At 45.0% G+C, this 26,211-nt stretch overlaps 2 protein-coding genes across 5 annotated transcripts in view; one reads left to right on the top strand and one right to left on the bottom strand.

Moving 5' to 3' along the window:
* CCNYL1 (cyclin Y like 1) overlaps positions 1–11,884 on the bottom strand; it is a 46,842-nt gene extending 34,958 nt beyond the window's left edge. Inside the window, exon 1 of the mRNA XM_069983474.1 lies at positions 11,436–11,884. Within this exon, the coding sequence (XP_069839575.1) occupies positions 11,436–11,601 (166 nt within the window). The 5' untranslated portion in view covers positions 11,602–11,884. The remainder of the gene's footprint in view (positions 1–11,435) is intronic.
* Positions 11,885–12,133: 249 nt separating this feature from the next.
* On the top strand, positions 12,134–25,968 carry METTL21A (methyltransferase 21A, HSPA lysine). 4 transcript variants are annotated; one of them, XM_069983478.1, is made up of 5 exons: positions 12,140–12,231; positions 21,333–21,384; positions 22,471–22,641; positions 23,345–23,456; positions 25,519–25,968. In XM_069983478.1, the coding sequence occupies exons 3-5, from the start codon at positions 22,495–22,497 to the stop codon at positions 25,905–25,907; spliced, it is 648 nt and encodes a 215-aa protein (XP_069839579.1). In that variant the 5' UTR covers positions 12,140–12,231; positions 21,333–21,384; positions 22,471–22,494; the 3' UTR covers positions 25,908–25,968. The 4 variants fall into 4 exon arrangements, with proteins under 4 accessions (XP_069839578.1, XP_069839579.1, XP_069839580.1 ...); XM_069983479.1 differs by lacking the exon at positions 12,140–12,231 and adding an exon at positions 12,259–12,288; XM_069983477.1 differs by lacking the exon at positions 21,333–21,384 and having other exon boundaries at positions 12,134–12,231.
* Positions 25,969–26,211: the final 243 nt, after the last annotated feature.

The following is a 26,211-nucleotide window of genomic DNA, read 5'->3' as shown; positions in this document are numbered from 1 at the left end:
GTAACGTAAAGAGGGAACAGATCTATAGATAGAAATCCTGTGTGCACATAACATATACTCTTAAATTTTTAAAACATGAAAAAAAAAAAAAAAAAAAAAAGTCACCCCCTTCAAGTCTCGGCACTTCTAATGCCAGTGACCACACATTTTAAGACCTTAGCCTTTACCATCAATACCCACAATAGGAAATCCTAAGTACTCTGGCCTGCTGGAAACCTCTTAAGTAGAGATGAGCGAACCTCGAGCATGCTCGAGTCCATCCGAACCCGAACTTTCGGCAGTGGCTGCTGAAGTTGGATAAAGCCCTAAGGCTATGTGGAAAACATGGATATAGTCATTGGCTGTATTCATGTTTTCCAGACAACCTTAGAGCTTTATCCAACTTCAGCAGCCCCTGCAAATCAAATGCCGAGCGATCGGGTTCGGATGGACTCGAACCCGAACCCGGTTCGCTCATCTCTACTCTTGAGGAATTATTTCAGTGTTGCTTCACACTTGAAACATTTACCTAAAGCAAATCCCCATATAGCAGAACATTACTGTACTCTGCTATCTGTCAGCTCACACAGGGAATGAATGAAGCCGCAGCATGCATGTATGACCTGCAGCTCCATTTTAACCTATGACTTGGGTTCCAGTTTTTGAGGTTATCCCAACTTTTCAAGATCATGTACAGCTGGAATGGACAGAAACCCTTTAATAATCCTTGGATGCCTCTGTCCCAATTACTGTCACCAGTCTTCCTTACTTAGACCAGCACCAGATATATCACAGTGGCTTAGACTGTTTTTGACCCAAACCAGGAAACCTCACCAGCCCAGACACAGAAAGAATTGACAGATTGATGGCTCTTTCTAGATTCTGTGGGTGGTGGTTCATGTCTATTCTTAGGTTGCTGGAGCAATTTGTCTGGTTAATTCCAATAACAAACAACTCCATGATAAAAGTCATGTGATACTCAGGTGTATCGGTATACCTGGCCAGTGAGTGGCTACTTTACTGCCCGGAGCATATTTCTCTAGTCAGGACCCAGGTGAAACTGCATAGAGCATTTTTATGATTTTCATGGATATATTAAGGTGTCATTAAAATAAAGGTTACATTTTATGAGTTGGCTTCAGCTATGCCAGGATTTCACGCCAGAAAATAAATCTGGGCCTTTGTGTAAAAGGAAAGAGCTCAATGATCTGACAATTAATCCACCCATCTAAAACACTGGACCACGTGTGTACAATTACACTGCAATATTGTGCAATTACTTATTTTCTGTAAGACCAGTATTTAGCAATACACTGCCAGTCTGTAAATAAAGAAAATCCTGTGGTACCTTCTAAACTATATATAGCTAAGCATTTTATTGATATGATAACGTAAGTTAATTGTATACAATCGCTGACCTCTTAAAATGTTTGACCATTGTACTTATGATAAGTATGAGACGGTACTACAGAGACCGCTTAAAAGGGGTTATCCAGCGCTACAAAAACATGGCCACTTTCCCCCCTACTGTTGTCTCCAGTTCAGGTGTGGTTTACGATTAAAGGGGTTATTCAGCGCTACAAAAACATGGCCACTTTTCCCTCTACTGTTGTCTCCAGTTCAGGTGTGGTTTGCAATTAAGCTCCATTTACTTCAATGGAACTGAGTTTCAAAACCCCACCCAAACTGGAGACAACAGTAGGGGAAAAGTGGCCATGTTTTTGTAGCGCTGGAGAACCCCTTTAAAGGAGAACTAGAAGAAACATTTACCAGTCCATCTACCAGACCTTTTTAAACCCTTTTCATGGTCCTGTAAGATAGGAGAACAACTGCACCTGTATTATATCTTGAGACAAACAATCGGCAACAGGTCTGAAAGCCCCTAAGACTGCGCTCCCACATCTCAGAAATACTGTGCAACTATTAGTTACCGAATAGGGAGTGGTTTCGGCTGCACACAGTGACTGCAAAAGTGGAAACCTGGCCTAAGGTTCTCAGGACATCCCCCCCACTCTGGTTCCTTCGCCTGTATCATTTGATGGAAACCACATTAACATCATGAACATTACCCTTGGAAGTCTCCATGGTAGAGGTGTATCATATGGCATCTAGTATGGTATTAATTGCCACTGGAAGTCCACCATTGCATCAGCAATCTAGTAATACTAGTGGTGCTGGTACTATGAACAGTCCTGCAGTCACCTAAAAATGCTCTCTGCAATATGGTTCTTGCTTTGCCAATGCTAAGTTTCCCTAGGACTCACTAGCAAGCTTCAGTGCAGATATTACTACCATAAGCCTTCAGAGTATTGATGGGGACCAAAGGTTTGCTGACCTCACCCTGCAGCTGTCCCAGAAAATGAATAGCAGGGGAAGTAGCACATTCTTTCTGCTCTGGGCTACCTTCCTGTTTAACGCTGTTCCTGGGAAAATATAACAAAGGGTGTGTGCCGGGATGTCCAGGACAGCCAGAAGTTTAGCATACTGCGGCAATAAGCAGCTCCACTTTCTTCCACTTTGTCTATTGAACTGCTGCCTTGAAGGACAAATGAATGCAGCAATTGATAATTCAGCAGTGCACAGGGCAACACCAGTCACTATAGTCTGATCAGATTACCTCTATTATAATCTTGTCCTCTAATGAGTCTGAATGTGATCCTGACACTTCATTCTACAGGCTCACCTACACAGTACATTAATGCTTCACTAACCTGACAGCGCATCTGCTAGGACTACACAACAATAGCAGCTCTATTAGTTGTGATTCATGGTAATATACAAAGCAAACTGTCAAGATGAAAGACTATTCCACTATCTGTATTTTTAAAGGGATAAAAACACTCAGGACATAAGTTTAAACAGTTTTAGAAAAAATCTATGAAATCAGGTTTTATATGAAAGCCCTGCAAATTACAAAGCAGGTGAAAGTGTAAGAATATAAGTACAAGAAAGGTGTGCAGAATCCCCCGGAGGCACCCAAGACGTCAGTGGAAAGGTGACTAGAAGCAATGCATTGGCTTGGGAGATCTGTTATTTCCTAAAACAACTACTTTGAAGTAACAGGAATATGTGTTGCATCTGACAGATTCCCAAACTACTGCCACTGTTAAGATAGCTGTTAGGTCAAGGAGACCCATGGTACCTTTCATATATACAGCTGTGCTTCTAAAGCCCAGAGAGGAGCTTTTATTCTCTGTCATACCTTTGTACAATCTATTATAGACTTTCTTTCTGCACTTCCATAAGCTGGTATATGGATAAAGTGTGAACAGTACTACATAGAAAAAAATGGAACTATGTAGTACTATTCTCTCTTTACGTATACAGGCTTATAGAAGTACAGACAGAGTATATGTAGCATAATTAGTGATAAACTGTTAGGGACAATGGAGAAGAAAAGTTGCTGTCTGGCGATCACCCGGGCAGCCCCCCCCCCCCCCCCGCTGCCTTCTGATACTCACCCGCTCACTGCCAACACGTGGAATAGCAGGAGCAGATTTTTACATGCGAGTTTTGATTTCCATATGATTTTCACAGGCGAGTTCAACACCACAAAAAACGCAGCTACTTTCATGTGAGTTTGATGCAAGTTGTGTGCAAGAAATAAGCAGCGATACAGTACGTGTGAAGGCACCCTAAAAGAAACACTCCGGTATAGTTAACCTCCAAGCCAAAATGTGTTGTGGTATAGGTATAACTCATCTTTCTAGAGACCACCAGCAGTTCTTTCTTTGGTTCGAAATAGTTATATAGGATATATATAAATATAGATATCTCTCATTATTGTATTAAAAAAAACTAATGTAGACCTATATTTCATCTCAATTAGGGGATTCAAACCAAAGAATGACCTCTAGACAGATGATTTACCCCTAGATCACAGCTCCTACACAGGCTAATAGATTCAACTATATCTGATTGCAGATCAGTCCTCTATGGCAGATACTGACAGCTGAGCGAGTGGGTGGCCGGGCAGCATTGATTATTCATAAATGAGAGGGATGAGAAAGCAATGGTGAGGTGTTCCAGAGTGCAGCACAAATGCTGAGCCACAACACCTCTTTGACGCTTCATTACAGTAGTATTATGTAAGAATGAAAAATCTACTCTACAGACAAATTACAAAAAGCAACATGCTCACTAGGGGACTTCCAGCTACAGCACACTGTCAGCACCAGTGGTAGCAAATATGGAAAAGAACACTGCAGAGACACCATCACGTGTCTCGACATCAGTGAACTAGCCAGACCTTCCTCCAGAAAGGAACAACCAAGCCAAGGAATGTCTCCAATTAAAGAAACCACCTAAGCAAGGTATCCATCCACAGACAGCTGTTTCGGGGTTTTAATTGGAGACGTTCCTTCCCGGAGGACGGTCTGGCTAGTTCACTGACGTCGATACACGTGATTGTGTCTCTGCAGTGTTCTTTTGCATATTTAATTTCCCAGGGGGCAATGTTCTAGAATACACGGACGTTGAGACACGTGATGGTGTCTCTGCAGTATTTTGGTTGATCTCCTTGAGGTCAACCAGCGTCCCCTTGTAAGCACCAGTGGTAGGGCCCGGGTGCTGACAGATTCCCTTAAAATGGATGTACTTTATGGTGCATTCGCTTTAAAGCAGCAGTTTCCCCCCACTGCTTTACCCCTGACCCGGTACCTGTGAATAGAACAGCGCAGTACATGGGAACTGGGCCGCAATTCAAAAAAAGGACTGCGGCCCTGGCTTCCCTGCATCGGCGTTGTTCTATACATGGGTAATATTTAAAGCGAATGTACCTGATGGTATATTCGCTTTAAGGGCCCAGTCTCATCCTGACAGAGATTTCATCATGTTTCTTCCATTCTCAATGAATTAAAGCTTTTATGGAGAAGACATGAAATCCAACAGGTTGGAGTTCTTTACCACTTGATCCTATTTGAACTTTTGTTCCTTTTCCGTGAATTGTCTTCCTCAGAAGATCTCACAGGGACTTAGTTTTGTTTACATAATAACAGAGCTCAGACTTTACCATTTCTTTGATACTCTGAATTAACCTCTTTCCAACTCATGACATACAGTTACGGCATTAGCTAAGTGATGGAGTATGACGTAGGCTCAGAACCCAGTCCCATGTTATACCTGGCAGGTATAATGACTGACATTGGTGATCACTCTGATGCAGCTATCAAAAGTGATCGCAGAATGTAAACAGCTCCAGTGCCAACTGGTTGTCACAGCATGCCAAGGCCTCAGCTTCTTTGGTGGTATAGTCTGCTACAGACTACGCCACATTCCTGATTATCCACCAAAATACAAAAAGTTGCAAGGTTCACAATTGCGGATTTATGGTCACATCACAATACAGAAGAAAAAGAAAAAAAAAGTGATCAAATGCCCAATCATCGCAAGTGTGGACCTGGTCTCTAATTTTTCCCACACATGCCTGGCCTTTCATGGACATCTCTATGACCCCATTGCACAGAATACATAATCCAGAATTAAATAAAAGTCTTCTCAGCATGCTGCTCACCTTCTTACAGACTGTATGATGCAAGACAGCAAGAGTGCTGGGGGGGGGGGGGGGGGGGATGTAGTACTTTCAGATCTGTCAGGAGGTATTAGATGTACATAATGTACAAAGACTACATGGCTATAAACTGTTTCTGACCCAAAATCTGTCCATACCCTTGTTGTGATAACCATCCCCTTCGGCACAAGGATGTCACATCAATCGATATGCAAATTAGCCTTTAAAGCCAGTGGGGTTAATCCCATCCAGTTATTATGAATGCTTGCCATAACCTCCTCCACCAGAGTGATAACAGGCAGTGATAACAAGTGGATGGGATGCACCCGGTTGGGCTTTCACAGCTCAGAGAAGCTCATTTGCAAATCAATCAAAAATATGAAATTCTCAGCACTGGAAGTGTCAATAATCAAACCAAAGAAATGTATGGAGTCATTACAGCCAATACAGCCATGGCATAAGATTATACATCAAAACCTGCTGATAGATCCACTTCAAGAGAAGAGAAATCACTGCTCCAGACACAAGAAGATAGAGCGAAGTGCCAGGTAGAACTTCCCCCTCACAGGCCAGCTCCACCGTGAGCTAACACAATACCCGACCCCAACTGCTCAAAGGGCCAGGAGGTGGGACACAAGCATCTGGCATAGGAGGAGGAATGGCCACACTTGGCTGCAGCTCCATGGAAACTTAGGTCTCATTCACATGACTGCAATCGTGGGCCTGTGATTGTTAACAGTAGTTTGTGCCTCTGCAGTGGTCCGCAATTCAATTCTGTGTCAGAAAGAATCTACAAGTGGAGCAGAGGTGGCGCTGATAACAGGATATCAGGGCAGCTACACACATTACAACTAATTTCTCTGCTGGTGGCTATACACTAGGATTTCCCCAGCCTACTGTTATATCATTACACTGTTCCCAGCCGCCAATCACTGGCCTTATCTGCATGTATGACACATGACTGCTGAAGCCAGTGATTAGATGGAGCAACATGTGATGTCATCAAGGCGCACCCAGAGAGGGACACTGAAGCATTGGTAGGGTTTATGCATAACGGGAAACTACTGTGTTTTGTTGTTTTTATACCTGTATATTTTGTATGCCTGTTTAGCCTTACAGTTTTTAAAGGGATCCCATCTCCAGCAGTGTTTGTTTCAAACTACAGCCAGATGTTGTAAGGCTTTTAGTCTTGCAAACATGACGGTACAATGTCAGTGCAACTTCCATTCATCCACAAAATAGAATACTTGGAGCCAATATGGTAAGCTGCAGTAAAAATCTGTCATCCCCAACAACGTGTATTGATCGCACACAAAGAGGAGTATCATTTATATCTTACTGTATAGTGTTACCGCAGTAATGCAAGGATCGTTTTACATATAACGTATAATAAAGTTAATGTGCATATAGTGTCAGTCCTGCCCTTCTCTATGACAGCACTAACAGGCTGTATAGGAATGTATGGTAACAGAGGCACAGGACACAGGGGTGTATAGGGATGTATGGTAACAGTGGCACAGGACACAGCGTGTATATAGGAATGTATAGTAACAGTGGCACAGGACACAGGCTGTATATAGGAATGTATGGCAGCAGTGGCACAGGACACAGCGTGTATATAGGAATGTATAGTAACAGTGGCACAGGACACAGCATGTATATAGGAATGTATGGTCACAGTGGCACAGGACACAGGCTGTATAGGGATCTATGGTCACAGTGGCACAGGACACAGGCTGTATATAGGAATGTATGGCAGCAGTGGCACAGGACAAAGCGTGTATATAGGTATGTATGGTAACAGTGGCACAGGACACAGGCTGTATAGGGATGTATGGTCACAGTGGCACAGGACACAGGCTGTATATAGGAATGTATGGCAGCAGTGGCACAGGACAAAGCGTGTATATAGGTATGTATGGTAACAGTGGCACAGGACACAGGCTGTATAGGGATGTATGGTAACAGTGGCACAGGACACAGGCTGTATATAGGAATGTATGGTAACAGTGGCACAGGACACAGCGTGTATATAGGAATGTATGGTAACAGTGGCACAGGACACAGGGTGTATAGGGATGTATGGTGGCAGTGGCACAGGACGTATATAGGAATGTATAGTAACAGGCACAGGAAACAGCGTGTTACATAGTTACATAGTTAATACGGTTGAAAAAAGACACATGTCCATCAAGTGTATATAGCAATGAATAGTAACAGTGGCACAGGACACAGCGTGTATATAGGAATGTATGGTAACAGTGGCACAGGACACAGGGTGTATAGGGATGTATGGTGGCAGTGGCACAGGACGTATATAGGAATGTATAGTAATAGGCACAGGAAACAGCGTGTATATAGCAATGTATAGTAACAGTGGCACAGGACACAGCGTGTATATAGGAATGTATGGTAACAGTGGCACAGGACACAGGGTGTATAGGGATGTATGGTGGCAGTGGCACAGGCAGTATATAGGAATGTATGGTAACAGAGGCACAGGAAACAGCGTGTATATAGGAATGTATGGTAACAGCGGCACAGGACACAGGCTGTATATAGGAATGTATAGTAACAGTGGCACAGGACACAGCGTGTATATAGGAATGTATGGTAACAGTGGCACAGGACACAGGCTGTATAGGAATATATGGTAACAGTGGCACAGGACACAGGGTGTATAGGGATGTATGGCAACAGTGGCACAGGACACAGCGTGTATATAGGGATGTATGGTAACAGTGGCACCAGGGCTGTTTCTTGCACCGGGCGGGCCGGGCAACGGCACGGGGCGCGGACAGTTAGGGGGCGCTGGTGGCACCCCCGAGACCTCACACAGCCTTGGTTGGATAGCGCACCAGCGCCCCCACACCCAGACCGTCACCCGGGCGCCCGGCAGCCCCACCCCCACCCCAGTCTGCAGCTGCCGCGCTCATGTGAGCGCTCAAGACTTGCCCCGGCCGCCTCTCTGCATCACCTCCTGCCCGCACGTGTTCATCCAATCAGCGCAGTGCAGAGCGGGAGCGTGGGGCCGCTGCGGCCGGCTGTGGAGCACGCGTTGATTGGCTGCGTGCACCGCAGCGGCTCCACGCACCTGCCCTGCTCTGGAGGATCACGTCGATATGTCGGGCGGGCAGTAGGTGATGCGCCGCTACTATCACTGAAGTACTCACCTCGCAGACGCAGGTGAGAGGTGAGAAGGCAGCCAGTGGGGAAGTGTGTGTGTGTGTGTGTGTGTTGGGGGGTCAGGGGGGGGATAATGTATGGAGGAGGAGGGGGGTCAGGTGGGGATAATGTATGGAGGAGGAGGGGGGTCAGGGGGGATAATGTATGGAGGAGGAGGGGGGGATAATGTATGGAGGAGGAGGAGGGGGGTCAGGGGGGGATAATGTATGGAGGAGGGGGTCAGGGGGGATAATGTATGGAGGAGGAGGGGGTCAGGGGGGATAATGTATGGAGGAGGAGGGGGTCAGGGGGGATAATGTATGGAGGAGGAGGGGGTCAGGGGGGATAATGTATGGAGGAGGAGGGGGTCAGGGGGGGATAATGTATGGAGGAGGAGGGGGTCAGGGGGATAATGTATGGAGGAGGAGGGGGTCAGGGGGGATAATGTATGGAGGAGGAGGGGGGGTCAGGGGGATAATGTGTGGAAGAGGGGGGGATAGTGTGTGGAGGAGGGGGGTCAGGGGGGATAGTGTGGAGAAGGGGGGGATAGTGTGTGGAGGAGGGGGGTCAGGGGGGATAGTGTGGAGAAGGGGGGATAGTGTGTGGAGGAGGAGGGGGATCAGGGGGGATAGTGTGTAGAGGAGGAGGGGGATCAGGGGGGATAGTGTGTAGAGGAGGAGGGGGATCAGGGGGGATAGTGTGTAGAGGAGGAGGGGGATCAGGGGGGATAGTGTGGAGAAGGGGGGGATAGTGTGTGGAGGAGGAGGGGGATCAGGGGGGATAGTGTGTGGAGGAGGGGGGTCAGGGGGGATAGTGTGTGGGGGAGATGGGGTACAGATGGGGTAGTGTGTGTGGAGGGGGTCAAGTGGGGTAGTGTATTTGGGGATGGCGGTCAGGTTATTTGCAGGCAGGAGGGGAACTTTATTACTATGGTGGGTCCAGCAGGAGGCATTATTTCTATATAGGAGGCACAGCAGAGGAGGCATTATTACTATTTGGAAGGCACACTGAGGGCATTATTACTATATGGGGGCACAGCAGAGGACATTATTACTATTTGGAGGGCACAGTAGGGGATCCTATATACAGGGGACAACCCACATAGCTACTAGCCTTACTGCACATGACACAAAAAAGTGGAAGTTGTAAAAGTGCGGAGCCTAAGATGTTTGTCTGGCAGGTCCAGAAGAGACGAATTGTAGCTTCAAGAAATCTTCCTGGTGGTCTGGGCCGGATGGAGAGGAAAAGGAAAGTGACGCCTCAGATCAAAGAAGACGTCACCTGTGAGTTACTGTATGACTTTAGAAAAGTTGGGTAACTATGACATAAAACACGCACTGCTTTTTCTGGCAACAACCCAAATAAATCACTTGGGGGGGGGGGGGGGGGGCGCTTTTATAAAGATTCGCCCTGTAGTCAAAATCACCTAGAAACTGCCCTAAGTGGCACAGGACACAGGCTGTATATAGGAATGTATAGTAACAGTGTAACAGGACACAGGCTGTATATAGGAATGTATGGTAACAGTGGCACAGGACACAGGCTGTATATAGGAATGTATGGTAACAGTGGCACAGGACACAGTGTGTATATAGGAATGTATGGTAACAGTGACACAGGGGTGTATAGGGATGTATGGTAATAGTGACACAGGGGTGTATAGGGATGTATGGTAACAGTGACACAGGGGTGTATAGGGATGTATGGTAACAGTGACACAGGGGTGTATAGGGATGTATGGTAACAGTGACACAGGGGTGTATAGGGATGTATGGTAACAGTGACACAGGGGTGTATAGGGATGTATGGTAACAGTGACACAGGGGTGTATAGGGATGTATGGTAATAGTGACACAGGGGTGTATAGGGATGTATGGTAATAGTGACACAGGGGTGTATAGGGATGTATGGTAGCAGTGGCACAGGACACAGGGTGTATATAGGAATGTATTGTAGCAGTGGCACAGGACAGGCTGTATATAGGAATGTATGGTAACAGTGGCACAGGACACACAAGGTGTATATAGAAATGTATGGTAACAGTGGCACAGGACACACAAGGTGTATATAGAAATGTATGGGAACAGTGGCACAGGACACACAAGGTGTATATAGAAATGTATGGTAATAGTGACACAGGGGTGTATAGGGACGTATGGTAGCAGTGGCACAGGACACAGGGTGTATATAGGGATGTATGGTAACAGTGGCACAGGACACAGGGGTGTATAGGGATGTATGGTAATAGTGACACAGGGTGTATATAGGAATGTATGGTAACAGTGGCTCGGGACACACGTGGCTATCCAGCTAGTTACGGGCACAGAGCACTGGTGGCAGCAGTAAGTCATAACTAAAGAGGCTTCCCAGCTCATACAGTACTGGCATATAGCTAGGATATGTATGACCACATCCTGGAGGGTAAGCAGCGCTGTGTCCCGGTGGCGACGCTGGTGACCTCTGCCTCAGGGTTGTCACTCTCAGGGGTGGGCTGAGAGTACAGGACCCCCAACCACCTGGAGATGCCAGGGCTATGATGCAGTATGAGATGGGAATACCCTATAGGATGTGCTGCAGGCTGGTGGCACTGGGGGGTTCCCTGGCATGTGCCAGGCCTCATACACACAGCACACAGAGGGTGGCAGAGCATGGCCCCTGCAGCTGTATGTGACCGACCCATAGAGCAGTGTGTACGGGCCAGCCTGGCACCTACCACCGGGGATGCAGCACTATGGCAGCGGACATCTGCCAGCAGCCTCCTCCACAGGACAGCGGCTCTTACCATCCGGGAACTCCCGGTCGCTGATGTGCTGTAGGTGAGGCCCGGGCTCCGTCTCATCCAGCTCCACGTCCACCTGGTACGGGTCCGGCCGGTCCAGCACTCCGCGGGCACGGCCCTGCTTAGGACTGGCGTCCGGGGACACACAACAAGTCACTGTGTTGCCCATGCTGTCTCTCCCCTGAGGCGGCGCTGAGGGACACCACGTACGGCCAGGCTCTTCTCCGTGCGCTCGGAGGCCTCCTCCTATCCGTCACGGCTCTCACAGCACAGACATGGAGGGCTGGCTACACGGCGACCAGTATGAGGGACACCAGGGCCACCACTGCTAGGACGGCCGGGACAGCAGCAGCCGCATCCTCCCAGCCGGTCCCACGGAAGCTGAGGGCGGGAGTGAAGCCGTGACGCAACTCACACCCCTCCACTGACGTCACGCCTTTCTCTCACTCCCTCTTGGAGGTTCTTTCCGCTATCTCCACAGACCGCCAATAGGCGCTAAGATGGGCGGAGTCTGATGGCGAGATTTGGATTTCATTACAGCCAATCACAGAACAGCTTTTGGTCAAGATGGGTGTGTCCCTCTAAGCAACGTAATACGAGCTTCGGACACCCCATCACATGTCAGCACTGCTCTGCCGAGCCTTTACAGCGTACCAATCAGCGTGGTTATGGGCGGGGCCTCTTCAGAATGAGGTTTGGAACGCAATATTTCCTGACATTCCTGAGAGGCTGTAGCACATGATTTGAATAAGTGAGAACGTGCGCCTATTGCATCCCGTGCGACGGATCGTGCAGCCCGGTAACTGCTCCTGTGGGTGATCGTGGTGTCTGCATGGGGTCGTGCAGCCCCATTAAGGTATGTTCACACTTACCGGATCCGCAGCAGATTTCATTTAAATAACTGAACACACCATCAAATCTGCTGCGGATCCTGTAGGTGTGAACGCACCATAAGGCTATGTTCAGACTGCGTAAGAGACCGGCCGTTCCCTGACCCGGCCAGCTGATGGAATGGCCGGTCTCTGAAAAGATGATCCCAGCCGGTACTGCAGTATCTGCTGGATGATTGTTAGGGCCGCAGGGTTGTGATACAGGCACCAGGGCTGTATTACCAGCTGCTGCTGCCCTGGGCACTATACCTGAAGACGCCCCATCTTGGGGAGCCTGGTTTCGACCACACACTTTTCTCTACATGCAGAAACATTGTCTGATTCGCATTTTCATGGTTTTCACTGCTTAAAACCTAAAAAGTAGTCCCCCCCCCTCCTCCTGCTCCCTGGTGCTGCCCTCGGCACCGGACCACAGGTGCCTAGTAGTAAATACGGCCCTGGCAGGCGCATCCCACTTCCCTACAGCACACTATGGAGCATGCTGCCGGAGCCGCTCGCTCCATAGTGTGCACTGACAGGGTTTTCTGCCGCCGCTATTCACTGACATGTCAGTTTTTTACAGCCAGAGTGTATACTATGTGTATACACTCCGGCCGGGATCCCTTCAGCCTGCAGCACTACGTGAGTTCCGTGGGAATCATGGTCGTGGAACAACGTCCGTGATTCCCACAGAACTTACGTTGTGTGAACATAGCCTTAAAATGTATCTTTATTGGCCGCACATAAAGGGAAATTGAAAGCACAGATATGTGTATACCCGAGTTGTCAGTTGCCAGATCACAAGCAGCAGTCTATATTCACCCACCATACTACATGTGATCTGGCATCTGGTTCTCTGGTCACTGCTGTAACTTAAAGGGGTATTCCGAAATTTTTTTGTAACTTTTTGTCAGAAAGAGCTGAGTACGCTGCAAGAGTGCTGTACTCAGCTCTTTCCATCATTCCATAGGAATAAATAAAGGCGGGTCACGGGCTGACTTGGGGCTCTATTTATAACAGAGTCAGCCAGGGTTCGATGGCCGGCCATGGTTCAGGGGTCGGACCCCCCATGATCTCCAGGATAAGGGAAAAGTTATTTTCGCTGGAATACCCCTTTAAGGCTGCAGCTGCCTCCTCTGGCTGTCAGTCATTCCTGAGGAGGCGGCAGCCTGAAGTTTCAGAAGCGGCCAGAGGATACTGCATTACAAGCTGAGTGGCTGGTAGGTATAGGCTGCTTGTGATCTGCAAACTGACAACACATGGTACATCCTCTTTAAAGTGTCACTGTCGTGAATTTTTTTTTTGCAGAAATCAATAGTCCAGGCGATTTTAAGAAACTTTGTAATTGGGTTTATTATCCGAAAAATGCATTTTTATCATGAAAAAGCAGTCTGAAGCTCTCCCCCCTGTCTTCATTGTTCTCCTATGGAGAGAGCTAAAGAAAAGACCAAAACAGGACAACAAAGAGTTAATCTACAAATCCCTCACGGGATATCTCCTGTGACAGTCACCAGTGACCTGTCTGAGCTCGGATTACAGCTGTCACCCAGCTCCGTGCCTGTAATCCTCTGTTATCTGCTTTCTGCTGCCGGCTAACTCCCTCCTTCCTCCTCCCCCCTCCCCTCTCCCTAGAACAGACAGGGGACGTCTCCTGCAACAAGTCACAATTTTCAGATTTTTCAGAGTGGATGAAAAAGAGGAAGGAGGGGGGGACCTGGGAAAAGGCTTTTTACATGCAGATAATGGCAGATTTGGCTAATAAACCCAATTACAAAGTTTCTTAAAATCGCCTGGACTATTGATTTCTGCAAAAAAAAAATACGACAGTGACTCTTTAACCTAAACCCACTGATCGAACGGCGCCGGCACGGGGAAGCCGGTGCCGCGGTCGGTTTTTCAGACCGAGGCCCGATTCCCGTGCACGGCGCCGTTCTATGCACCGGAACCGGCCGGTGCTCAAGCACTGGAGGCGGGCCGGGCCGCCCCCAGTGGGAGGGAATTCCCTCCCCTGTATGACGCGGCTCCCTTAGAATGAGCCGCGTCATACAGAGGAGGGAATTCCCTCACACTGGGGGCGGCCCGGCCTGCCTCCAGTGCTTGAGCAGTGGCCGGTTCGGGTGCATAGAACGGCGCTGTGTACGAGAATGGGGCCTCGGTCCGAAAAACGGACCACGGCACTGGCTTCCCTGTGCCGGCGCCGTTAGATCAGTGGGTTTAGGTTAAAAAGTATGTACCAGGTGGTACATCCTCTTTAAACATATCTGTGCTGTCAGTTTCCAGGGCTGCATGGAAACGTGGGGTAAAGGCACCAGAACATCCTGGGTAAGTATATAATGTATTATTTTCTATGTGAAAGCAAGGTCTGCAGGTTACCTATGTCTTTGCAGCCCTTCCTACACGATTGTTGAGCCGTGTAATAGGCTCAGTAAGTGGATGACTATCTAGCAGATTGGCTCTCCCTTATGGTAATTTTACACGGAGCGATAATTCGCCGATCGCACAATTAACGATTTTGAATGAACAATGTTTTTTTTTTTATAATGATCAGCTTTTAGACGGAACGACATAACGTACGGAAAAATCGTTATGCGATCGTTTTGCGATCGCTTAAGCCTATCTCACACATAGGTGAAATCGTTGAAAGAATGTTTACACAGAACGATCTGCGAATTTTTTGCGAACGACCAACGATAATTTGAGAACATGTTGAAAGATCAAAATGAACGATTTCTCGCTCGTCGTTTGATCGTTCGCTGCGTTTACACGTACGATTATCGTTCGAATTTGATCGTTATTGTGCAAATGCGAGTGATAAATCGTTCCGTGTAAAAGGACCATTACACTGCTCCTTGAGCCATGTAATACATCCTTAAGATAATATGATATATGTCTGAGGACTCCCTAAAGGATAGTACATTGTGGAATCCATCATATTTAGGCTGGGTTCACACTATGTATATTTGAGGCTGTATTTGTGAGGCTGTATAGCAACCAAAACCAGGAGTGGATTGAAACACAGAAAGGCTATGTTCACATAATGTTGTAATTGAGTGGATGGCCGTCATTTAATGGCAAATTTTTGCTGTTATTTTAAAACAACGGCTGTTATATTGAAATAATGGCAGTTATTTACCGTTATATGACGGCCATCCACTCAATTTCAACATTGTGTGAACAGAGCCTTTCTGTGTTTTCAATCCACTCCTGGTTTTGGTTGCTATGAGGACCTGACTTGAGGACCAAATACTGCCTGAAGTATACAGTGTGTGAACCCAGCCTATATAAACTGTAAAAAAACTCACATACAGGATCCTACTCAATGGAATAGCGCACCAAGATCTTTGCTATTCCATCCAGCAGAAGTCTAGGACCCTGACAGAAACTATCTGAACTATGCATAATAGGATAACCTCAATTCTGTTTAAAATAGTTGTTGGAGAATGTTTGCTGTTATCCTATTATTTATAGTCATTGAGGGAGATTTATCAAAGGGTGTAAAATTTAGACTGGTGCAAACAGCAACCAATCACAGCTCCTCCTTCCTTTCACCAGAGCTGAAAGCTAAGCTGTGATTGGTTGCTGTGGCCAGTTTGCACCAGTCTAAATTTTACACCCTTTGATAAATCTCCCCTATTGTTTTTTCAAATGTGATCTATCCGGAGGTCTGGGCATTACTAACCTGCTAGTATGGGGAAGTAGCCCAGGTCACCATGATCAAAATGCTTTTTTTCCATTCCTCGATCTGGTGCGCCATTTCCTAGATATGGTTAAACATAAGATAAAGTTTACAGGGGGATATTGTTTGTAAAGCTACTGGGTGGGCGAAGCAGTGCACTTATGGCCTCAGGACGGCCCGCAGTGCATCATACCAGGTCATCTGCATTCTCTTATGTTTGCCCATATCAAGGAATCTGACCGAGGCTACTTCACAAACCAGCAGGAAACTATGCCCACATCTCATGATAGACTACCCTGGGCCAATGAACCATGGGATTAATGGACTCTTATGCTGGTTTCACACATGGCAGTTTTTTGGAAAACTGTCACTGCAGTTTTGAGCCAAAGCCAGGAGTGGATCCGGCAGGTAGGAGACATATAAGTGCTTCCTTTATTTTACCCATTTCTTTGAATCCACTTCTGGTTTTGGCTCAAAAAACTGTAATGTGTGAAACTAGCCTTAGAGGGTTTGTGATGGACTGAGGTTATGCCACATGAGGTGACCCTGTTGACCTATAATTTTGTGCTGTTGAAATGTATTTTTATACCTGATTATTCTATACACTGGTAAAGCTGTAAAAAAATATTAATAGAGTCTATTGGTTGTGATGTGAACCATCATAATGGGGTGTATTGTAAAGGCTACACACGTGATCCCAGGTCCTAGTGGTTCCATTGAAAACCTCTTTTGTGTATAGTTACTTGAGATTTAGCAACAGAGCCCTACAAACTACAAGTTGTGCCTTTGCGTGTCCAAATGTACAACAGACATATGAACAAAGCCTAATAGCTAACACGTGTAATAGGCATGGATAGATTTTAATTGCCATTCCAGCTAACCCAGTGGCAACGTCACAAGGTCCTTACAGGCGGTAAATTAGGAGAATCGCAATATCACTCACCTCAGGACAGTAATAGAAGTACTCCTAGATGGGGTATGCGAGAAAACACTTAGCAATTGCTTTCTATATACCCTAAACAGAAGTATAGAGAATCTGTAATAGCTAAGAGGTTAGCGTGTCTTGAGCTTTATCACTCAATGTCTTCGAAATAAGAGTATCCCTTGCTTCCTATAGACAAATTGAAATGCAGTAATACTTAAAGGGGAAATATCAGCAGGTTAAACAAATCTAGCCTGCTGATAGCTCCTTATTGTGCACAGGGCACTGAAGATGAAGACAAGTCTCTAACTTTCATCCTCAGTGCTGTTCCCATGCAGTTTTTAGTGGAATCCTGTCTTTGGTAATGCCATTCAGAGCACTGGGGGTTGGTCTACCGGCCCACTTCACTGATCATCATTAGAAGGGTGAGGCTGGCCAGGGACGGATCAGGGCTCTAGGAGCTGTAGTCACACCCCCAGTGTGCCAAAGGGCCTTACCGGACGCAGGATTACTCCACACGGGTACTGCACTGAGGATGAAGGTAAGAGACGAACACCTTCAACCTCAGTGCCCTGAGCGAAATAGGGAGCTATCACCCATATTTAAGAGGCGCAATAGTTTAAAACATTGTCCGTATGACTGACATGTTTTGCCGGTCTCGCCGTGACTTTGAAAACGCTGGTGAGACCGGTGAAACATGTCAGTCATACGGACAATGTTTTAAACTATTGCGCCTCTTAAACATGGGTGATTCTATGGCTTCACAATAGATTAGCGGGGGAAGAGCGTATACAAAATCTCTCAGGGCACAGCAGTATCTTGCTGTAAGAGTGTACTCCTGCTCTAACGGGCTCAGTGTGGAGTTCTGATATTGGTTGAACCAGGAACCCACAGGGATTGCACCAAAAAGGGCACAGGTAACCCCAGCTGGGGACTGTACCACCCCAACACTACGAAGCCTACCCAATAACGCACACAGTGTCGGCCGACACCAATACAGAGTATATAGAAAGAGGTAGCAATATTTTAATTTGCATAGCTGAAGTAAAGTTTTAATGCAGAACAAATAAAAGTTAAATTTTAACCTAAGGGTAAAACTGGGTATTCCCGGAGCACTCCTCAGGAAAGTGTCTATTTCCTTTTAGGCACTTTAAACCTGTCTAGTTGAAAGGCATTTCAATCACTACACTTCTCGCAATAATACCTATTTGAAGATCATCAATAAAAGTACAATTTTAGCCACTAGGGAAGGAGGGGGCATATTGAGGGCTTGTCCCTTAGGTGGATGTACTGTAAATTGACTAATAGTACATCCCTGCAAAGGCCTGGATGGACTGCATTTATATGTTCCTGACATAGGCTCCCTCACCCATCACTTGTGGGGTATTCCAACATGTAATTTTCCCTTTTGTCTGTGAAATAAAAGGGTGTCCTGTGACTTCTGACTTGCTTTGTAGTAGTATAGCTGATGGCAGATGTGAGGCATACCCATAGACAGGCACTACAGTTTTTTCTTCCACTGTTAGGCTTGTCTTATTTAAAAGCTTGGTGGATGTGGACAGAAGTTGACCATTAATAATGCAAATAGTACTATTTTCTTTGTTGTTGTTAGCGACATCTCGGTGTCCTCCCAGTGTCATCCTGTTCATGACCTCTACACATTGGCTGTGTCAGAGTAACAATGGTGCAATAGACAGCTCTGATGAATCAGGCCTCTTCATGTCCCAGCAGGATGGTATTCTGTAGACGCTGTTCTGAATAGAGAGGGAGACCAGTCCTACATTCTTTGTCAGTTCCAGTAAATATATTAAGGGTACAAACACACACACCGTATATGCAGCAGATATGCAGCAAATACGCAGATTTGATGCTGTGTTCAGTTATTTAGATCTTATCTGCTGCATATTTGCTGCGTATCGCAGCAGTAAATACGCAGCGTATACGGTGTGTGTGTTTGTACCCTAAAGCTGGGTTCACACTACGTATATTTCAGTCAGTATTGTGGTCCTCATAGTGCAACCAAAACCAGGAGTGGATTGAAAACACAGAAAGGATCTGTCCACACAATGGTGAAATTGAGTGGATGGCCGCCATATAACAGTAAATAACTGCCATTATTTCAATATAACGGCCGTTGTTTTAAAATAACAGCAATTATTTGCCATTAAATGGCGGCCATCCACTCAATTTCAACATTGTGTGAACAGATCCTTTCTGTGTTTTTAATCCACTCCTGGTTTTGGTTGCAATATGAGGACCACAATACTGACTGAAATATACGTAGTGTGAACCCAGCCATAGGGTACAAACACACACACAGCGTATACGCAGCAGATCTGCAGCAGATTTGGTGGTGCAGATTTGATGCTGTGTTCAGTTATTTAGATCTAATCTGCTGCGTATCGCAGCAGTAAATACGCTGCGTATATGGTGTGTGTGTTTGTACACTAACAGTGTAAATCTTTACTTATCGTAACAAATGACTCTTTCCTTTAGTATATGGAGCTTCTTTCAAACAGAGGTATTTGTCTAAAGGAAAGATGTAATCTTATACTTTCATGGTTGCCATAATGATTTATAGATCTTCTTTTAAACTAACCTATTGTTGAAAATTTTGTTAAAATATTACAACCTACATCGTTTTACCAGATTAATGCTTCATATGCTGCGTTTACACGGAGCGATAGTTCGCCCAATTGAACGATTAACGATTTCGACATAATGTGTTTTTTCTAACGATCAGCGTTTATGGTGCTTTTACACAGACAGATTTATCTGACAGATTTTTTAAGCCAAAGCCAGGAAGGGATTTGAAAAGAGGAGAAATATCAGTCTTTCCTTTATGACCTGTTCCCTGTGTATAGTCTGTTCCTGGCTTTGGCTTCAAAGATCTGTCAGATAAATCTCTCTGTGTAAATGCACCATTAGACAGAGCGATATATCATTTGGAAAAATCTTTATTGCGCTGTTTTAAGATCGCTTAAGCCTATCTTACAGGTAGAGTAAATTGTTAAAAGACTGTTTACACGAAGCGATCTGCGAATTTTCAGTGAATGACCAAGTATGATTTAAGAACTTGTTGAAAGATCCAGATGAACAATTTATGATTCGTCACTTGATCGTTCGCTATGTTTACACGAGCCGATCATTGCTCAAATGCGATCGTTATTGCGATAATTGTTATGCGATAATCGTTCCGTGTAAATACACCAATAGTGATGATAAGGTAGTTTTAGAGCTCTCATTGCTGTTCTTGAGCCCTTGAGAGTCCACTCCATGGTGCACAGCTGTTTGCCATTCTCTCCTATTCAGGGGGTGGGTTCAGAGCTGGGCTATTTGTCACTAATACACACACAGGACTTCCTCCCTTACATCTAAAGCTAGGCACTTGTGAATGTACACTGGACTAGCCTGCACTGTGCTGGGCTGCTAATTTATACAATACAGTACTATAGACCAGCGCTTCTCAAACTTTTTCTACTGGAGCCTCACCCAACAGACAAAATGATGCCTGGGCCTCACAAAACTCACCAAGAGGATATTGTGGCCTCACCATCTATGATAGAAGTCCATGCAAATATAAAAACTATTGCTCAGTCTACCCTCCATTTGTCCCCTAATCTCTGCTTAACATAAAATAAGCATAAAATGAGTCACTAATGTTCCTAAAGCAGAAATTGTTGAGTCAGGGAAAGGAGTGTGCAGCTTATTGTCACTTTTGTGAGAACTACCTCCCAAGCTGGGCCTTACCAGAAACTAGGTGGCGTCTCACTGGTGAAGCCCGCCTCACAGTTTGAGAAGCACTGCTATAGATGGCATGTGGGGGAGAAGAAGTTACTGAAGCACTGGCTTTGAACGGTGCAGTGTGAGTAGTAGAGATGAGCGAATCGGGTTCAGGTTCGAGTCCATCCGAACCCGAACAATCGGCATTTGATTAGCGGGGCTGCTGAACTTGGATAAAGCTTTAAGGTTGTCTGGAAAACATGTATACAGCCAATGACTATATCCATGATTTCCACATAGCCTTAGGGCTTTATCCAACTTCAGCAGCCACCGCTAATCAAATGCCGAAAGTTCGGGTTCGGATGGACTCGAGCACGCTCGAGGTTCGCTCATCTCTAGTGAGTAGAAATAAAATAAACATGAGCAGCAAAGGATTACAATAAACTCTGCTGCTGCTGAGATTAGATGAAAAGCATTTACCTTCCAATCTTATGCAGAAAACATGGTATGCCCTGTCCCTATTTCCTGTAATCAGTCTAGCTGAGGCTGTTACTATAGACAGATTTCTCCTAGCAACAGGCAGTAGACAGCAGATTACAGAGAAAAGAGATGCCTAGTGGCCAAGATTTTTAGAGGTATATTTTACAAAAAAGCTTTCAAATGGAGGGAGGTTGTTTAGAATGACATTGACTATTTTTTTGATCCCATAGGATATTTTTCCATCTGAAACATACGCTGCGGCAAAAGCAACAGAAATCCTAGGCATGTCCTTCACTACTTTCATTTTTACATGCAGATAAGTCCCATTCAATAAGGAACGCTCTGCCTTCCTGAAGCTATTAGTATGTATAGAAGGAACCCAGCACTCACCAAATGAATATGCGCTTATTTATTCAGTGCAATACGCATCATGTTACATCAAGTACGTGTTTCGGCCAGGCATGGCCTTGATCAGCTTCCTAAAGCCGTTGACATATCACTTATCCATGCAAATCATAGAAACAAAAAATCTCACTGCAGTATATATTCCTATTGAGAACTGTAAGACATATATTGTATGTTTCTCTGTGCTAATCTGGATATATATTACATGCCAAAACACTTTCGGAACTAAGCCTTAGGGTAAATTCACATGTGGCGGATTAGCTGTGGAGTTGACCCTTGGGAGTTTAGTACCCATGGTCAGCTTCTCTAGCTTTATAACCACATAACTTGGGCTTAACATGCTGATTTTTAAATCTGTTTATACCATATAAAGTGAAATAAAATAATAAAGTTTATCTTACTCTGTATGTTCTTGTATATTGTGGTGTCTATGAAAGTGGGTATAGCCTAGGTAGCGCTTGATTTATGTGCCTAAAATATTGGGAACAGATTTCTTCATACAATCTTGTTCCCAGGTTTGCAAAAAAATCCTTAGCAATAGATAGCTAGATAAATATTCTGCTATCGTCTTCCACTCTGTGTGCTGCTGAGACATATGGCGTTCACTGCAGCTGCCAGCAACTGCAACCAAATGTCTCCCAGTCAATGTGCTGCTACTATTTATAACAGATGCACAGGCCCAGTGGCGAGCAGTGACCCGTCCTTATCCCAGGATCCAGCAATAACTATGCCTGATACAGCAGGAGAACTAGATTAGTCATACAGGGGAGTTCTATCAGTGATTCCAGCTTAGTCCTCATTCACATGATTGAACCAGGCAGCACAACTCCATATGTCAAGCTTAGTGCAGTACAGCTTAGTACAGCTGACTACTGTATGTCCAGTAACTACAAGAATGATGACTCTCACTATTCTATATGTTTATTATAGTGTATTCATAAACCCTATTGTACTATGTCATAGGTCTGTCTCATCTGGCTTTCTACAATGGCTTTGGTACCTTATGATGACCAGATACTAAGTGGCCTAAAAAGGTTTCATCATTCCAGCACTACCTATACCTTCTCCAACCACACCATACATATCAAGCAGGACTGGAAAGCACTGGGAGTAGCGGCGGTTGTCTGGGATGCAGTATGTATTGCCGTGGTACTCTTTTACCCTTATCGGTATAGGTGTCACATATTCAGGGGATATTAAAAATCTTAAACAGTATTTTGCTGATCATTTTATTAATGAAGCTAGTCGCTATATAGATATAGATATATATACATATCTGATAAAGGGGCAGAAGAATGGGGGGGAGGGGTGTTATAGGCCCTTGTCCTGTCTATTAAGGCAGCTGTGAGTCCAGGTGGAGAAAGACTGTAGTAGAGCTGATGGAGTAATGGTGCATTTACACAGGCAGATTTATCTGACAGATTTTTGAAGCCAAAGCCAGGAACAGACCAAAAACAGGGAATGGGTCATAAAGGAAAGACTGAGATTTCTCCTCTTTTCAAATCCATACCTGGCTTTGGCTTTCAAAATCTGTCAGATACATCTGTCTGTGTAAACGCACCATAAATGCTACTTGTTTTCAGGAGAATCTAGTATGAAATCAGGTACACATTTCCCTTATCTAAGGATTCTGCACATAACCATAGACCATATAGAGACAATACAATTTGCCTTGTGTTTTTGCATATCGGTTCTATAGTGTAAATGAAGCTTTATATGGTTTCATGTATAACACATCATTTATAGCTAAAGAATCAAATATAAATGTTTTCTCATACCTCCCTTGATCTCTGTACAATACTCTGAATGACATTATTGTTCCACCCTCTGATTTTAGGCTGTCGTTCTCTGTATGTACCTAGAAGCTGGAGGAATGAATGTGCAGGGACGTTCTGTAATTGAGTTGGGTGCAGGGACTGGATTGGTGGGAATTGTGGCAGCATTATTGGGTAAGTGATATATCGCCAATCATTGTATTACATCAGATATGTGCAGAAAATGAAAACCGTGCCCAGTGTAGATGATATACTTATAACAATGATTGTGGGAGGATGTCTCTTAGAACTGAGGATAGCAAATATTGGTTGAGTTTATTACAGAGATATTGAGAAACACCCTGAATGTATTACATATCAGGTACTCTCTGCTTGTTGAGGGAGTTATCATTGATTTCTCACAGCTAAAAGCCCACCTGGTTTTGAAAGTCAGAAGAAAATGACTCCAGAGGACACTTCATGGAATTCAGAAGTTTTTATAAGATTAGAGTAGTACTTCTTATTCTACTCTGGTGAGACTACAGAAAGGTACAGTATTCCTATTGTAAAGGGGAGTTTTAGACAAGTATGCATCTCATAGGCTTATAAAGACCCTCAAGTCTCCTCTATAAAGATAATCATAAAGAGGCAGAGGAGGGGCACTTCCAAGTGCAGAACCCAAGTAGAGATGTATCCAAAGTCACCACACAAGTAGTAGAAATGTCTGCTAACTTTCCTTGCATTGCACAGTGGTAGGTGCAATGCTGCTGTGGGTATGAGTGATAATCAACATCCATGGCAGCTCTCCACACTTAGCTGTCCTTCTTGCCACAGTCGTATCAACCAAAAAGACATATGTATCTAACAGCCAAGGCTTGTATACCCAGAACTGTTAGTGGATCCTAGTCAGCCAGACAAAGCAGTATCATCCACCCCCCGATATGTAAACAGTCAGGGTCATAATGTCCTATGCAAGATTTTGAGAACAATTTTAGTTACATGGTTAATAAGGTTGAAGAAGAGTCCATCAAGTTCAGTCTTCAGAATAACCAGTGGCGTCGCTACTATGGAGACAGAACACGCAACTGCTACAGGGCCTGTGCGGCAGGTGGGCCCGGGTTCCCCGACGGAACATGGTCTCCCTCCATGATAGCTACTGCTTAAAGCACCCACTGGCTGGGTTTCCTATCCTGCCAGTGTCTTGTGGTCAGAGGCAGCATTGCACCTCCAGAAAAAACCCTCTATGTAAGGCTTGTAATGCAGAGTCCACCAGCAAGAGATTTCACAGTCACTACAACTCCCAGCAGGAATAGATATCAGGTCCTACATCTACATATGATCAGTTCAGTGATGCTTAGCTTGGTTATAGTACAGTCCATGTGAATAAGTGAAAAAAGATAATGTCTAGCAGTACTCACCAGAAAATTTGATGTTTAGTTTATATCCAAAAGACATACAGGACAGAAACATGTAGACACCTCTTTTCACAGCCTCAGCCAATGGCCGTTTCATGCTTCACAGTGCTCCATCAAGCCATGCCTTGAGGAAGCGATGGGAAGCATGAGTGCCTGCAACAAGACACTAAGCAGTATATAGCCAAAAGTATATACAGGTAGGACTGGTGTTAATATTTAACTATTATGTACATGATAAATAAATAAAAAAAATTAAATTGCTGTTTTATGGGCAGAACCAAGGTCCATTTTAAATTTAAAGGGAACCTACCACCCCACCCCCGTACCGGGGCAGAGCCCGGCCGATTCCCTGGTGCAGACACATATACTTACTGTTTCCACAAAGTCTCAGAGATATTCCCGTCCAAAGCCACGCTCGCTCATCAGAGATGAGTCCGACGTCCATAGAGAATGACTGGAGCCTTCATTCTCTATGGATGTCGGACTCATCTCTGTTTGGATGGGGATATCTCTGCTACGGGATGGCCTCCGGGATTAGGACTTCGTGGAAGCAGTAACTATATGTGTGTGCACTGGGGGGGGTCGTCCGAGCTCTGCTCCGGAACGGGGGGGGGGGGGGAACAGGTTCTCTTTAAAACCAAGCATAACATTTTGTGTGATTATGTGTAAGGCTGGGTTCACATTGTGTTTTTGCAGTCCGTTTTATGCAAAAAATGGATGTTTTTAACAGAGCTGGTTCTATAAGGCTCAGTACGGGAATGGGACAGTTTGATCAACAATACAAATATTATTCTAAATATTTTTTAAATGTAACTTTATTTTTTTTTTTTTTACTACCCTAGGTGCTGATGTCACTGTGACCGATCGAGATGTAGCAATGGAGTTTCTCAAATCAAATGTTCATGATAATCTTCCTAAAGAACTGGAGCACAGAATGTCTGTGAAACCGCTGAACTGGGGAACTGGGCTTGAGCACTTTTCTCATTTTGATGTGATTCTTGGAGCAGATATAATTTATCTTGAAGAAACATTCCAAGATCTTTTAAAGACTATAATCCACCTGAGTTCAGAGCAGACTGTGATTTTGTTGTCATGTAGACTCCGATACCAGCGTGACCACAACTTTCTAGATATGATGAGAAAACATTTCACTGTCAATCAGGTTCACTATGACAAAGATGTAGATGTCTACATCTACAAGGCACAGAAGATACACAATAAAGAGTTATGAAGGACAACAAGGCTGCCAGCAACCACACAGACTTTTTCCTAATAAAGATTCATTTATACCATTCTATTTGTATCATGTCTTGGCTCACAATGTCGTATTGTATATTTCTCTTTTCGCCCTATGACGGCACCCCTGGAGAGGTCCACCTCCTTTCCCCATTGGACAGGAAACAGGATGCAGGGAATCCCTGGATCTTTAAAAGAAGTAACCTTCCCTCCTCTCGTCAGTTTCTGTTTCCTGTCCCAAGGGAGCAGGAGCTGGAAGGGGCTCTCCCTTCCCTACCCTGGATTAAAAGAGAGAGTGA

The sequence above is a fragment of the Dendropsophus ebraccatus genome, chromosome 9 (genome assembly GCF_027789765.1).
Source record: "Dendropsophus ebraccatus isolate aDenEbr1 chromosome 9, aDenEbr1.pat, whole genome shotgun sequence".
Lineage (NCBI taxonomy): Eukaryota > Metazoa > Chordata > Amphibia > Anura > Hylidae > Dendropsophus > Dendropsophus ebraccatus.
This window is presented reverse-complemented; position numbering and strand designations above follow the sequence as displayed.

Bases quoted from the DNA above. Each gene is read 5' to 3' on its own strand.
- METTL21A (XM_069983475.1), top strand. The intron at 22,642-23,344 runs GTATGTATTGCC...CTCTGATTTTAG, and splicing joins CGGCGGTTGTCTGGGATGCA to GCTGTCGTTCTCTGTATGTA. The intron at 23,457-25,518 runs GTAAGTGATATA...TTACTACCCTAG, and splicing joins AATTGTGGCAGCATTATTGG to GTGCTGATGTCACTGTGACC.